This window comes from Saccopteryx bilineata, chromosome 11, assembly GCF_036850765.1.
Source record: "Saccopteryx bilineata isolate mSacBil1 chromosome 11, mSacBil1_pri_phased_curated, whole genome shotgun sequence".
NCBI lineage: Eukaryota > Metazoa > Chordata > Mammalia > Chiroptera > Emballonuridae > Saccopteryx > Saccopteryx bilineata.
Window position 1 is genome coordinate 22,429,230 of NC_089500.1, and position 16,874 is coordinate 22,446,103.

The 16,874-nt window shown below is 39.0% G+C and overlaps 1 protein-coding gene across 1 annotated transcript in view; it reads left to right on the forward strand.

Moving 5' to 3' along the window:
- The window catches only part of SKOR2 (SKI family transcriptional corepressor 2), a 35,170-nt gene extending 31,537 nt beyond the window's left edge, over nt 1-3,633 (forward strand). Inside the window, exon 7 of the mRNA XM_066247308.1 lies at nt 3,571-3,633. Coding sequence (XP_066103405.1) covers nt 3,571-3,633 — 63 coding nt within the window. The remainder of the gene's footprint in view (nt 1-3,570) is intronic.
- Nucleotides 3,634-16,874: the final 13,241 nt, after the last annotated feature.

The window sequence follows — 16,874 nt, forward strand, 5'->3', positions numbered from 1 at the left end:
GGATAAACAGTAATAGAAGGAGACTTAACGGGGTGGTGGAAACACAATATAATATACAGATGATGTATATTATAACAGTGATTTTCATCTGGTATGCCACAAGAATTTTTAAAACATGCAATACCTGACTATTTAGTCAGGGCACTGATCTCTTTTCCCTTTGATTGTCAAATAAAATAATAATAACAGCCACACAACAATAGCCATCCGGTGTGAATGAATCAAAATTATATCTATTTTTTTGTCAGATCAGCAAAAAAAAATTTTTTTTGGTGTGCCACAGAATTTTAGCAATTAGTTTGTGTACTAGGAGATGCAAAGGGTTAAAAATCACTGTATTACAGAACTGTACACCTGAAACCTATATAATTTTATTAATCAATGTTACCTCAGTAAATTCAATAAAGTAAATAAGTAAATAAGCCTCAAGTAAAATAATGTTTAATCAGTAGAATTCGTACTGATGTTTCATTCATGTGGACTTGTATAAAAGCAGTTTACAGCTCTGTGCTGGTGGGCACACGGGGCTCCATTGTGGGGAAAGAGCATTAGGTCTGTATTGTTGCTGATGGATCACTCCCTTTGTCAAGGACACAGCTCTTCAGTGATATGGTCTTTTCTTGGAGATTCTCCAGTGTTCATTAGGATGCAAACTCTCCTAAACTTCTATCATCTCAACCCAGAGAATTTTTTAAATATATTTTACATTTTTTAAAAGTAGGTAGAATGGGTTTTTTTGTTTTTTGTTGTTTTTTACTATGTTTTTAGAAAAAAGGATCTCTGGGCCACTAGAGGATTTTGGTTTTGTGGCTAAACATGAAACAAAAGAGGGTCTCTGCAAGTCAGAGGACTTGATGCAAGTCTGAACTTCATAGAGGCCACAATTCTTCTGCAGTCAACAACAGACTTGGACTACAGTGGGACCTTTTCCAGTTGTTGATCTGCTGTTGTGCATCTTGACAGTGTAATTACTTCCTCCTTAGTTATATAGCCTCTTCTCATCTTTTTCCCTTCAAGATGTTGACCCACCTGAATGTCTGAGCTCAGGCTCTCTCTTGGCACAAACTAAGAAGTTATCTTTTTTGGTAAAACCTCAATACTTCTGACAGACTAAAGTCAACTAGGTAATTTAGAAGTTATATAACTTCAAGGGGGTTTTCTGTGTATGCCAGTCATGGCAACTTTTAAGCTAGTCAAAATGAAAAGCTTTTGTTGAGTTCTATTATGAGAACTTGATGAGGAATTGTTAGCTTAGTGGAGCCCCTAGGGCCCTGAGCTCCCAAGCTGGGGAGTGTTGGCTGAGGTCTCTGTGAATCCAATATTGCAGTTCATGGAATTTTATGTATTGCCAATTTTAAGAGGCAACATTACTTGATGGATCACAAGAAAAGAAGCTTACAACCATTGTTCTGGGACACCATCAATTATAATACACCCAATTTCAGAGATCTTAAAATGTGAGGGGAAAGGTGCGTCGTAGAATCAATGAAATAGGGTGGTTCTCATTAACAGTTGGACCATGTTCTAATATTTTGTTTATGATTTAGGACTTAAAATTAAAAATACATGATCTTTAGCTCATAACCTTTTGCTTTTTGTTTCTTTTGTGTGTGGCTTTTATTTTATGGGTTTTTTTGTGTTTTTTTTTTTAATGAAAGAAATGCAACAGTCAATGTTTGAGTGGGGACAATTCTTGACACCAGTTTAAATTCCAATCTGGAGATTTGGGATCAAATATACTCACTTGGAAATGTCCTTCTCTTTCATGAGTCCTTTTATACTTCTCAGCTTCCCATCTTAATGAAATGTTGTTTCTGAAAAAAAAAAGGAGAAGGGAGGGAGGGAAGGCAATAAAGGTATTCTGATTTCAGTCTGAAAGTAATGCTTTTCTTTGGGTTAAGATGGGTAGTTTACTGGCTTTGATGAGCTAGCCCATAGTGATGTTGACTTATCTATACAAAAGTGCCTGGCACAAAACATATACTTACTAAATCCTTAATGGTATCTAATCTTGGTGTTGAGGACTCTTTCTAAATGTGAGAATGACACAAATACATTCTATTAGGTAATTCCTTGAACACCAAGGTTTGCATCATTTCTACTTGTTATCCTAATAACAGAATTCCTTTCAAGCCCCTGTTACATCATCCATCTGAAGAGATAGGTGATCCATGTGCATGTGTTTAGGCACATAGCAACACGTGCTATAATGGAAAATCAAGATTCAGTGTGTCGGTGTTAATAGCAGGTGTAGCATGACCTAGAGTGAAAAGAAGAAGTAACTAGAGTAGGTCCCCATGTAACTGTTTTTGTCATAGTTATCTGCCTGATCTCAGCTCATGTCCTAAAATATGAGATTAGGACACTGAACTTTTTATGGTACTATATTAATCTTTAAGTGCTTCTATCCATGCCCTCTCAGATACATCCATGTGATGAGTGTGTATAAAAATCATGAGATGGTTATTTTAGTCTTGTCTCTTGTTTTTCATTAAAAAGACTGTTTGATTCAACTAACCAGTTATTACAGCAAGATGGTCCAGCATTATAATCTTAGTCACTAGTGACATTGTAGATTTGTAGCTCTTTTCGTTAATAAAGGTTCTTACTTGTGGACTGGTAGATCAGGAGAGCAAACTGTAAATGGACTGCAGTGAAGGGAATGTATTGAACAGTATTCAAAAACATTGTCTAAATAAATGACAATAGTTTTATTTCCCTCACTGCTTTTACACAACACCCATATCTTGTGTTACATCCTAGAAGGCTGAATAGTTATCTAAGTGTAAAATAGATTTGAATCTTTAGAGTTCTATGTTAAGCTGTGTCATGATGAAGGCAAGTGACATAATGATAGAGTATCTTGACTGGGGTTAGTGTAGAGGCAAATTTAAATAATATATGTCATCCAGTTTCAACCGTTAAATTTTCTAATGAAAAGTAGCGTATCAAGTGTGATAGGCTTTCATTCTGTGCCCCAGTAGTGAAAAGCACTTTCAAGTTTATCCAGGTAGAATTCTCAAGGGTCATATTTTCCACTCAGTGCAATTATTTCTTATGTTTCTTAGTAGTTATTGGGAAATTACCCAGAGAAATAGTTTGTGTTTAGTTAATCTTACTTGTGATTTATAATGATAACATATTTCATCCCTCTAATTAAATGAAGGATTACATTAAACTAGTTTGTAATCACATTCTTGTGATTGTAACCTTGGACATATACAATAACATCATAACTTAGTTTTTGTACCTAAATAAAAAATAAGAGTACTATATTATTAAATGCAAAATTTTGAAAAAAAATGTGTAGGTGGCATGTCTCATAATAACCTCAGAGACTTGCTATAGCAACAATCCAGGTTGATCACCTGCTCTGTTCCTGTCATGCTTTTTAACAGGTCTTAGGAATATTATAACCAGAAGGCCCATACTGCTGAGTAGATCAAGACCTTTTCTCCTCAAGAAGGATCCACCAGCATTCAAATTGTTAGGCATGATAAAAGGTCTTTATTATACATCAGTCTCCAAATTTAGCTTACCTGGAGAGTTTGGCTTGTGTTTTTCTTACAGATCCCCTATGCAGCAAGCTTGATCAGGAAAGAAAAGCTTGGTGCCCATCTCAGCAAAAGCTAAAAGGTGAGTTTACCAGAGGAAAGAGATTTTCCTTAAATACCCAAATTGTTATCAGTTGGCCATGTTCTTTATTGATGTATCTGAAATAGCCCAACAGATCGATAAAGTTGTATCCTGGATTTAAGCCAGTATACTGATGAACTAATTATATCTGGACATAAGACTTCCTAAATGAATGGCTAACTGGGTCTTAGCAATTCTGTGGAAAATATCTAGAACTAAGGAAATTCTTGATTCTGTCTGCGGGAATGGTCTTCATTCTGTTGTGATGATTTCTGCTCTTTCTGGTTCTCCTGGCACCCTGATTACTGCTTCTCTGAGGAAACTGAAATGTCAGTAGTCATGTGTCATATCTCTCATCTTCTCAGTCTCCCTTTTGCTTCCAAGAAATCATCCTAGAATCTGACTTTGAATGAGTTACTGAAAGATGGTGACATGAACACTTAGGGGTAATATAGACCTTTGAGCATCTCTGCTCCAGCAATCGTAATTCATTCTTTCCCTAAGCCAAGAACAGTCTTTCCCTGGCTGAAGCCAGGTTCAAGGTTGCATCTCTGACCATTTAAAAGGAAAATCCTGGACTCTTAAGGAAAAGAAGACAGTGTAAATCCAATGACTATGTTCAGAACATAACTAAACATTTTTATTTTATGGAAGAAGATATAGAATTATTCAGTTAGAATTGAAGGAATGCAAAAACTAGAATTTTGTTGTTTCTGTAACAATGCATTAAGATAACCTAGCAATTGGAATTGATAAATCAAAAAAATCCTCAGATGTCAGAAGTTGCATTTGTAAGTGTTCATGGCCAACTAGGATTGGGATCATTTATCAGTTTTTACCATTCCCATCAGAATGATTTTTCCCACTTCTTTCCTCTGGAACATATTTTCAACTCAATGGAATTTATTAGCAGAAAGAATTCTGAACAATACAGTCTCATAGTTCCTTTTCTTTCCTTCATGCTTCTCTTCTTGCATATCAAATTCCTCCTCTACTATGTATAAATGACAATCCTACTTCTTGCCATCATCTGTATTAGTGATAATCTTTAGTATTTGTCTTAAATTATGGTAATTATGTCATATTTTATCAGGAGTTCAAAACTCTTTTCAAGCCTGACCAGGCAGTGGTGCAGTGGGTAGAGCATCAACCTGGGATGCTGAGGACCCAGGTTCAAAACTCCAAGGTCATCACCTTGAGCGTGGGCTCATCTGGCTAGGCAGCGTTCGGGAACCTTTTTGGCTGAGAGCCATGAACACCACATATTTTAAAATGTAATTCTGTGAGAGCCATACAACAACCCATGTACATTACACATTATCCAATAAAAATTTGGTGTTGGCCCGGAGGACAGCTGTGATTGGCTCAAGCCATGAACATGAGCGGTAGGAAATGAATGGATTGTAATACATGAGAATGTTTTATATTTTTAACATTTTTTTTTTATTAAAAATTTGTCTGCAAGCCAGATGCAGCCATCAAAAGAGCCACATCTGGCTCACGAGCCATAGGTTTCTGACCCCTGGGCTACAGCATGAGCTCACTAGCTTGAGCATAGGGTCGCTGGTTTGAATGTGAGATTATAGACATGACTCCATGGTCACTGGCTTGAGTCCAAGGTCGCTGGCTTGAGCAAGCGATCACTGGCTCAGTTGGAGCCACCCAGTCAAGGCACACATGAGAAAGCTATGAACAACTAAAGTGCTGCAACCATAAGTTGATGCTTCTCATCTCTCTCTTTCTCCCTCCCCTCCTCTTGCTCCCTCTCTAAACAAACAAACAAACAAAAACTCTTTCCAGGACATATGCTCATTCATGTGCTTTCTCTTAATGTTACACACAAGAAACTGAGCTACAGAGACGTGAGATGTGATGTTTTATGTCTGTGTTGCAAAGCCAAAAAGAGATTCTGGGGCCCCTGACTTTAGACCCTTTCCCACTTTCTTCTAATGTTGCAAAGCCAAAAAGAGATTCTGGGGCCCCTGACTTTAGACCCTTTCCCACTTTCTTCTAATGTTGCAAAGCCAAAAAGAGATTCTGGGGCCCCTGACTTTAGACCCTTTCCCACTTTCTTCTAATGCATGTACTTCCTGTCTTCTGTGAGCAGATGTTTCTGCAACAGAGATAGTCAAATAATAAGTTGTTTTATTTCCATCTCCATGAAGGCATACACAAATGAGCCTGTGAGTTTGGCTCCAATCTAGATTCAAGTATCTTTCTTTAGTCTGAAGTTGATTTTGGACAATTTCTCATTATAGTTGACAAGTTTGCACAAGTGGTAAGAAAGGAATAATTTTAGAACATTCAGACTCAAGTAAGTCTTAACTCACAAAATGAAGGAAAGCAAGACAAGAATCACCAAAATTAATGCTGATAAACCCAAAGTGTCAATGTAAATTTTTTTCAAATCAAAGAGAATATATTAGTATGTTTTTGTAAATAATCTTTTATTGAAGTATAACAAATTCAACAAAGCCTACAAATGATGAAGTCATGCAAGTCACACAAACCACATGTCTGACTTCTTTTACTCCATGTTTGTGAGATTCAACCATTAGAATGTAGTTTGATTTAGAAACGTCAATAAACTCTCTTTTTACTTCTTTGACTTTCCCAACTCATCTTCCTTGCTTATAAGACATGAGCTGCTCTTACACCTACAAAATAAAGATTCACTGCCCAGACACCATGCCTCTCTGATGGTGACAAAGCATATACTAGGTGGAAAAAAAGATTGATTTGTCTTTAGTAACTAATGCTTCCTCCATGCTGATTTTGTTTCCATCCTTGCAGACAACAGGGATTTCTCTAAGTAGACCCTAGTGCTTTCAGAAGATTAGTGGTTACTTAAATGCTGAGCTAAATCAGCCAAGCAGAGAATCACGACCATATTGTTAGAGGCAGTATTTGATTCTCAACATGCCAAGCCTACAAGGAATTACTCCAAGAGAGATTACAAAATAAAAGTCATTATGCTGAGGGAGAGAGACAAATTCTGTCTTGCTGAGTGACCACAGGTTTCCAAATTAGGGGGACTGATGCATTAATGTCTTATGCAAGAGTGACCCTTAAGGTAGTGTGCTGTGTTCTTTCCACCCAGTGGATTCCAATATGACTATTATGAGGAGGAAGCTTTTCAAAACCACAGGCAATCCACTTAATAAGCTGAGCAAGTACTGCCACGTATCACTGCTCTACAAATCTTGTTTTGCACTACATTAGGACATAAGAAATTCCATGTTGAGTCAAAATAAAAGTGTCCACCCAGACCAGATTACTCACTGTGTAATTCCGTTAGAAAAGTTGAATTGTTGTTCTTAGCAATACCAACCTTAAAATTTAGGATTATGCACTGCATACTCTTAACTTTCCCTTGATACCTTCTTAAAAATACATTATCCATGGATTTATCTAAACCTTTCTTCAATCTACACATAGTCCCCTTTGGGGCAATAATTCTATTTGTTTATCTACCAGTTGTGTAAACTGTAGTTTATTTTATTTATTTTCAAACTACCTCGTAAAACAAGCCCTAGTAGATTAGACATTCTCCTGCCCTGCAAATTTGTTTCATTGTGAGTTCACAAGTACAATAGAAATTATTCAAAAAATATTTTAAAGTTTTGTGTGTATTATTCTTTCCCCTGGGACCAGTTTTAACACCAGAATTATTCCTGAATCTATCTTACAGTGGTTAATTCTGTGTCCTACACAGACACCCTAGTGGAATCTGTGTGAAATATGCATCCCAAATAAAAATGCCATGATGTTAACACTAATTTCATTATTACTTTACATTTTTTTCTTCCAAGCACCACTTAACATTATGAAAATGTTATTTACGTACTTGGTTGAAACACCCATGTTTCACAAAGAACTCAATCATTTTATTTTATTTTTTCATTCATTCATTTAAAAAATTACTGGCCTCCTTTCCAATATGCCTGTCACTGTACCAGAGTCTATTTGACATATCAAATACATAAAACCATCTCTATCCTTTTTTTCTTTTTATTGAATTTGATCATTTTATATAAGTATAAAAGTGAACCACAGGAAATGGCTCATTCATAGTCACACACAAATTCATTGACCAAGCTGGAAATAATAATAACTATCATTTATTGAGCACCAACTATGCCAGATAGTAGACTAAATTCTTTGCCACATTATCTTTTTTGAGCCTTAGAACTCCATAAAGTAGATCCTATTTTTATCCCTATCTCAAGCATGATAACCCTGAGTCTCAGTGAGTTTACTTAGCTATAAGTGAAAAAAAAAAAAACAAGATTCAATCCATGTCTGTTTGACTCTAAAGCCACCTCTCTGTCTTCCTAAAATCACTGGGCTGGTTTTGAGAAAGTCTAGTTTATAAATCTGATACTACTTTCCTATGTTATCCTGAGTAATACCATTCACTCTTAGAGTCCCACGCTCTTCTAGGTAATGTAGTGGCCAAACCTGATCACGGCGTTTGTCAGCTCTAAAATTCTGACTGTTGCATGCAAATCTCCTGCCATGTTCTCTCTCCTTTCCCACAAAGGGACTGCTTTTATTAAAGTCTGCTCAAGATCGTATATAACACTCAAGGGCATGACCCACCTACATTTATTTGCCTTATATCTGCATTTTCTTCATCACTAATTACTACTTTGTATCCTTCTAAAGAGTTTGAAAGTGATTTTTTTCCCCCTATGCTAACTATCTACCTCTTTGGTCAAATCTTGTTATTTTTATTTTACTTCTGGAATAATTGCTACAAAAATAACAACAAGAAAAAGGTCTTAAAAGAATGTTGAGGGCTTGCAATCGAATATTCTATGTCTTCTTTTTGTATTGATCAAAGATAAAGAGGACAGTGGCATGTTCATTTCTCTCATGTAGTCAGACCTAAGAGGACCAGATTCTTTCGAGAGTCTCCACTGAGAATGACAGTATGCTCCCACTGTTGTAAATACTTTATGTCAGTTATCCTGGTTAATCTTCAAAACAGTCTGTTGGAGAAGTACTGCTACTTTCATCATTCTACTGCTGAGGAAATTGAAATGCAAAGAGAGGAGGAAGCTGTTTATGGTCCTAGAGCTAGCAAGTAGCAGGCAGCCTAGCTCTGTGGCCCACACTTTGTCTTCTCTCCTGTGATTTATAGGCTGAAATTGTAGCCTAATTCATATATTCTAGTATTAGTTACTAAAATGGAGTTAATAACCAATCTAAAGGGTTCACTGATGTTAACTCACAAGACTTTTAGGGATACTACTACAATTGCCCTAATACCCCAGGACAGGAAAAATGGGTCTATCTTGGGCCATCCAGCAGGGCATTGGAGCATGAAATTTTGTCTGTCCCTTTCACAAGAGGCTGTCTTAATATTTGCCCAACAATAAATCAGTTTCTAGAACCCAACAAAATAGTTTACAGAAGGTATAACAAACCATCACACTCCGATTTGGTAGTTCCAGTTTGGCTCCATATCAGTAGAGATGCATAACCTAAGATAGGTAAATAGACATAAAAAGGAAGATGATTTCATGGTCACTGTTTTAAAGTTTTTGTCCAGAATATACTAAAAATGTCTTCTCTTAAGGATATGCTAAATATGACTTTAAATGTTTTTAAATGATCTGATTGTATCATGCTGAGGTTGTCATTCGTGCTTTTTGTCTTATCCCAGGTGCACAGAACCACTTATTCTTGTTCTCTTGTAAGATACAGCCTGCCGCTGAGCACTTCTGACCCACGTCAAGACTGCGACTGAAAGGGCTTGGGAATCAAATAGCAAATCAGGTTCAGGAGAACCCAAGGACAAGTGACCTCAAAGCCGCATGGACAACCATGTAAAATAAACTGTAGTGGCCATTCAGTGGTGGGGGGAGGGGGGAGCCAACCAGAGCAGTCAAAGCTTGTCACATCTTTTGGTGGAACCAAAATTTGAGTCTTTGTGCTTTGAAAGGCCAACCAAACCCAGAGCGATGGAAGTGCTGGTAACCAACCAGGGTGGGAGATTCATGAATGGTCCCAAGTGATCTCAGTGTTGCACACTTGAAGAGGGCAGCCCTAAAGACTGTCTGTTCCTTTCGAAGAATTGATTCTTTGTGGAAAGAAAACACAAAACCTGTGCTAGGATCACGTTTCGACAGCTAGGATGGCATCGGCTGTCCAAACCTGCTTTTCGTAGCAAACCGGACAGACGTACATGTGGCCCCTTCCTCTCTGGTACTTTGCCTGCTGTATGAATGAAGACTATATTCCTCTGGAAATATTTTACAGTTTAATATTGAGTGTAATTAAGAATATAATCATGTTATCAAAAATGGTATTTAACTCTGTGTAGTTTCTTTAATATTCATGTGGATAAAAAAAAGTCTATAATAAAACAAACTATGAAGTAATGGTTGTGTTCATGTAGTTAAGTACACAATTGCTTGGGGTCAACTAATAGAAACTAATAATTTTTAGAATTATTTTGGCATTAAATATTTGAATAAATTATTTTTGAAAATAGAATTCCTTCCAAAATGATTATTAAAAGGTAGATTAGCCTTTGGCCATTGTCAACAGCTGGAGTCCTCCCATCACATTAGGACCTTTCTACTGGTAAGGGAATGTCCTAAATTTCTGCTGGGTCTCCCAGCATGTTGGTAATGGAGTTCATATTGTGACTTTCTCCTCTGTGATGTTGATTCAAAGTCTATGAGATCATTTTATGCCAAAAATTCTGCCCTTCAGAGAGATAGAAGGGCTTAAATGGTGAATTCTTTCAGGACCAGGACTGTCCAGGTAGTGCTGGGTTACACAGAGTCTACTGTGGATGACTTCCTACCCTGAGGTTGGCAAAGACAGTCCTAACCGAAGAGGCATCTCACCAATGGCATTCCTCGACAGGTTTAAAATGCATCACCATGATGCCTGTATTTGATACTTTCCTTCACCATCTTCATTATCATGAAGTATCCTAAAAAGCTTCGCGGCCTGACCTGTGGTGGCGCAGTGGATAAAGCGTCGACCTGGAAATGCTGAGGTTGCCGGTTTGAAACCCTGGGCTTGCCTGGTCAAGGCACATATGGGAGTTGATGCTTCCTGCTCCTCCCCCCTTCTCTCTCTCTGTCTCTCTCTCGTCTCTCTCCTCTCTAAAAATGAATAAATAAATAAATAAATAAAAGCTTCGCAATTTATCCTCGAGGTAAATTTTCATATCCTTAGCTGCAACATTAAGAAATAAAAGAAGGGGCCCTGGCCAGTTGGCTCAGTGGTAGAGCGTCGGCCTGGCATGCGGAAGTCCCGGGTTTGATTCCCGGCCAGGGCACACAGGAGAAGCGCCCATCTGCTTCTCCACCCTTCCCCTTCTCCTTCCTCTCTGTCTCTCTCTTCCCCTCCCGCAGCCAAGGCTCCATTGGAGCAAAGATGGCCCGGCGCTGGGGATGGCTCCATGGCCTCTGCCTCAGGCGCTAGAGTGGCTCTGGTGGCAACAGAACAACACCCCGGAGGGGCAGAGCATCGCCCCCTGGTGGACGTGCTGGGTGGATCCCGGTCGGTGCATGCGGGAGTCTGTCTGACTGCCTCCCCGTTTCCAGCTTCAGAAAAATACAAAAAAATAAAATAAAATAAAAAAGAAATAAAAGAAGGAAAAGAATTTAAAAAATAAATCAAAGGAGAGATACACATGGTGATTTTCTTCCTAGCCTTTGGAGAATGGGAAGCTGAGTCAGACAAAGGATATGAACCAAGTTCTGGAGTCTGAGGATAGGTTCTCAGCTACGACAAGCAGAAAATGGCCTGAAGATACTGCTGCTGACCATGCCTCCATGGGCAGGATGCTGTCTTTGAAGTGTTCTTCCAGGAGGGGCTTGGGTGGGGGCATGGGGCTCACAGAGCCCTTCAGGTATGTCACACATTCTGAAACTAGCAGCTGTGCTTGGGGGGTGGGGGGTAACTGGACAGCCAACTTGATGCAGCATTTGCTCCTGTGTACACTTTAAATTTCAAATTTCATATAAGAAGTAAGCCCCGCAGCTTTAACCTTGTACTTGGAGCCAATAATACCAGAGATGACAAAATTATCGGGGGGGGGGGGGGGGGGCAAGCCTGGCTTAAGCCACCAGGGGACAGCAGAGACCATTTTGCTGCAGAATCCAGTGCAAACTCAAGAGACCAGGTGGCTTTTCAGAGCAATAGCAGCAGCTTGGCTGGAGATTCCTGAGAGAGAACTAAGAGATTTGCAGGTGAATTTAAGGTCTTTGCCCTGTTGCTTCCTCAACTGGCAGTGTGAACAAAACTGAAATGTCATTCTTTTCTTTACAATTGCAATTTGAAAGGGCTCAGATTTAATAATAATCAGCAAATGGTCTTGTAGCAAAAGGGAAATAAGAACCAGGTAACATGGCAAGCTTATCTGTGAGCCTGGAGTTATATATTAACCATGGCATAAGCTCTGAATTGAGTTAGTGGTCAAGTGTGGAGGACCATTGGGCTCTGCTACCAAGAATGCTGAAACCACATTGGTTCCTTTCAATTCACCTGAATTCCAGGCTCCATAGAAACCCAGCTGTATGTCCTTCCCTGAGCACTAGGAGATGCCTAGCATAGTGTCCTTATTCTTATAGCCTTTGACTTTTCTGGTAATTTGAGGTGTCTTATCAGACTGAGTCTGTTTTTCACAAGCTTAACAATCCTCTGGGCAACCATGAAATTATACACCAAAACCCAAAAGCTTCAGATACAAAGAGTCAAGGAAATCCAACACATGGTATGGGAACATTGTTTACCCATATATTTTCTCATTAAAGACAGTGAATGTATCTTCTCTATTCTAGCAATGCTTGATGCTTCTAAGTTGGAACAAAAAGAATTTGTCCCTAAAACTGGATGTGATTGGGTTATCTGAGCTGCCTCATGGAAACAGACAGGACATCCATCTCAAGCACTTCGTGGGGCTAAAAATAAAGCCACTCTTCAGAAGGACAAATAATTCTTGGCTCCACAAAATGACAGCATAAAAACACTGTGCTCTTTTCTTTATTTTATCATGTCAAAATTTCAAGGTCAACCCAACTACTACTAACAAGGAGTACAGTCAATGCAATTAAAATTCTCCATTTTAATTCCAAATGAAATTATAAGATCAGAAAGGGCCTTAGCAAATCAAAGCATACATCCTGGCCTAACCAATAAAACATTTCCTATAGGGACACACAAGCTATTTCAAACTAATGCTTTTGATCCTCAGAATGCCTTGAGTAATTGCTTATTTATTTGCTACAGGCAAGAAGATGGGATATCATATCCCAGTTTTTTTAGATTGAGCAATGAATGTAGCCTCAGGTCTGTGGAAAACAGAGGGAGAATTCTCTCTTTGCTACAGGGGATCCGATCAAGCAGATAGGATCTTGTTCAATTAAGGTCAAGAGGTAAGACAGCCTGACCAGGCAGTGGCGCAGTGGATAGAGCATCAGACTGGGATGCAGAAGACCCAGGTTAGAGACCCTGAGATCACCAGCTTGAGCGCGGGCTCATCTGGCTTGAGCAAAGCTCACCAGCTTGGACCCAGGGTCGCTGGCTCGAGCAAGGGGTTACTTGGTCTGCTGAAGGCCCGCAGTCAAGACACATATGAGAAAGCAATCAATGAGCAACTAAGGTGTCACAATGAAAAACTGATGATTGATGCTTCTCATCTCTCTCTGTTCCTGTCTGTCCCTATCTATCCCTCTCTCTCTGACTCTCTCTCTCTCTCTCTCTCTCTCTCTCTCTGTCTCTGTAGAAAAAAAAAAGAGAAAAAAGAAAAACAAAAGAAAAAAAAAGAGTTAAGACAGCCTTGGTCAACATTGAGGGAGGCCAGAGAGGAGAAACACCATCTGTGTGATATGCATGCACAACCATCATTGAATGGGGCACTTCCAGTTGACTTCAGGTCCAACGAAGAGAGCTCCTTTGTCTCTCTTTACAGAGTTGAGCACACAAAGTTTAAGTCTGACCATCTCACAAGGTGTCCCTTAGACAACCCACACCACAGTTTGTAATTATACACTCTTCCATTTGTAGTAAAGTGCACACTAAAAACTTCATGAGGGTAGGGGATGTTTGTTTCAGCTCACTACCGTCTCCCTAGTGCTGAGCACTGTCCCTGGTAAGTAGTAGGTATACAAACATTTTCTGTTGAATAAATGAGTGGATTTCATTTATTTTATTTGAGCCAATCACAAAAGAAGATTGGTTGACTGTTACCACTTTATACACTCCCTCAAAGAATGTTAACATTTCATTTAGTTTCAGGTGACTACGGGTGGCAAATTGCTAGTTGATGTCCAACTGTATCCATTCTCAGGTGGCAATATGCCTGAATAAAAGACTACATTTCCCAGACTTGTTTGCAGTTATGTGACCGCGTGACTATCTTCTGGCCAATGAGATGTAGGTAAAAATATGTGGAATTTGCAGGAAGGTCACTTCAAAAGAGCTTGTTTTAGGCAATGTTTTTGTTTTTCCTCCCCTTTTTCTCTTTTCAGATGTCTGGAAAGTGGATGGAGCCCTGGAAGCCATCTTGGACCATAAGGTGACCAGAACCAAAACACTAGTTAGGCACAGAAAGATAATAGAAGTCAGGATCCCTGACCACTACTTAGCCACCATTCCAAATCTGGACTGCCCACTTCCAACTTTCTTTTATGTTAGAGAGAAACAAGGTTCTATCTTCTTATTTTATATACCATTGTTATTTTAGATTTTCTATTAATTCTAACTGGTTATAAAACCCTTTTCTTTGGTTGAGGGCTCTGATCTCCCAACAGTAACACAATTTTCTTACTTGTACAACTTTCCAATGCATAGTTATGCTGGGTATGCCATTTTATGTTCTCATTAGCCCTTTGATTTAGCTAAAGGAGGTCAATGGATGTGAAGGCTAGTTTGTTGCTGAGTCTAGCATCAAACCTAGTTCTTCTTACCACCATGATAGGTTTTCCTGCTCAATCTCTGTCCTCACCATCACAACTGAGGCAGCTATAATATTTCTGATACCCCCAATTGCAATATAGACAGATGAAGATGGGAAAAGGGGCTAGACCTGAACTGTATCTGCTCCTCAGGGTAGGATAGAAGTTAGATTGGAAAAGTACACTGTCCAAAAGGCCTCATAAGTTCTCAAGTAATGCAAACAAAGCTGTGACCAGGTGTGTAGCCAGGACCCAATAAGAGAGTAGAGCTCAGCACTACAGACAAGGTCAAGAGCAGGAGGTGGTCAATCATCAGTATCCATGATAACAGGACCCTGCTGCATACTGGGCATCCATGGGCAGCTTCCAGCCTTGAGGGTGGCCAGGTAAGCTTGAGGGATCAGGTGATAGCTCTGGGACTCCCAGACTTGGGCCAGTAACCACCACACAGGACTGGACTGAGAAGAGATCTAGGGCATCTAGGACTTTCTAAATGCAGCTTTACTCCAGTCTTGATTTGGGCTCTGAAACAGTGTTGTAGCTTAGGAGGAAGAACAGAAAGAGGGCTGGTTTTGAACTGAGAAAGGATCTGAAAAACATGAAGAGCAGAGAATAACTTTCTGCAAATGGCCACTTATTTCCGTAACAGGTCTGATACACATATAATTTAGAAGTAATAAACTCACGTTCATAAAGTAATCATTGTGAAAAGCCATGACTCTGTAATAAATTAAGAATTTCCCTGAAAGCATTGTTAATGTCTGGAGTTTTCAAATAATAGAATTTATTCTTCTCATCCAACTTTTACATCATCTCACTAGTAAAGACACTGGCTTCCTGGATGATTGTTAAGGATGGTTTTCTTTATTATATTTTAGACCATTTAGCAATGTCTATTGATTTATACTTCCTTGTAATTAGTTGTAGTGATTAAAATAGCTTTTATGGCCCTCTAGAGATTGACTTTTTAGAGAATCAACATTTCCCCCAAATTGTGTGCTTTTAAAACATGGTTAAATACTGTTTGAGCCATCATTGGTGAAGCTGTGATTTTATACATAGTTGCTTTCTCATTCTTCTATTTATATAGCACCATCATCCAATTACTTGGCAGCCAGTAATAATAACAGCAGCCAACTTTCATTGAGTGATTACAATAAGCCGAACATTGTGCTAAGTGTCTTAATGCATTATTTAACAACCCTATGAGGCAGGAACTGTTTAACTATTTAATTGAAACCTGAAGGAGTTGAGTCACTCAAGTGGAAAATCAGGAATCTGAACCTTTGGCCTCACAGTCCCCAAATCCTTTCGAACATCTATAGGCATGCTTCCTAATGTGCTTTGGTTTCCCTAGCCAGCCCCCTTCTTTCCTGAGTGTATGAGGTTGATTCAACAAAGATGAATAAAGTGGTGTTTATAAAGAGAGATCTTTTCTTTAATAAGCTGCATAAATAACAAAAGACATAAGAAAGTCCCTTGGGAGATACTAATTAATTCTCAGAACTCCAAATGTTTCCTTCTTTTAACATTAGTAACAAGGAAAGAAAAATCTTGACAACAGATGGGTGTTCCATCTTCTAGAACAGACCTTTTTGTTCTGAACTCTCAAGAAGCCAAGGTTGATTGGACCCTTGTAGCTGCTCCAGAACCAAACTGAACTGAGGTGGTATCCTCATGTATTGAAGGCTTAAAAACTAATACTAGAAAAATAAATATGATATAAGGCTTTGTACCACCATTTTCATCTTAAAATTTTTTGATGCTACCTATTGTCTGCAAAATAAATCCCAAATCCTTACCTGTTGTTCAAAGCCCTATATCATTTGAAGCCATCTACATTTGCCATCTCGTAGCAGGACTCTTCCTTTCTTGGCCCCCAATGCCTACCTGCTTGCCTTTGCTGACATCATTTCTGCTTCCTTCATCTCTTCTTGCCGAAGCTCTGTCCAACCCTCAAGACTCAGCAGCTTAAGTTCATCCCTGGCCCCGGCTTTCCAAACCCTCAGATTTTCTCCCTCCTCTAAACCCTATAAGGGCACTTGATTTTCTGCACCAGTCACTTGGCTCTTCTTATATGCTGCCTTGGGTTTCTTATTGCTCTATCTTATATGTGCCCAGAGAGACTGTAAACTCCTTAGCACAGGAACAAGTAGTCCTAAACTGCACTGCTTTTGGCTGGATAAATACAGCTGCTCCGTAAGTGTTTTCTAATGCAGATGATTTAGATGTCTTAAGGTTTGCAGAGAACTATCAGAACTTGGAGAAAGGTCAATGTACAGAAATGTGACCAACCAAGCTAATCTTCATTCT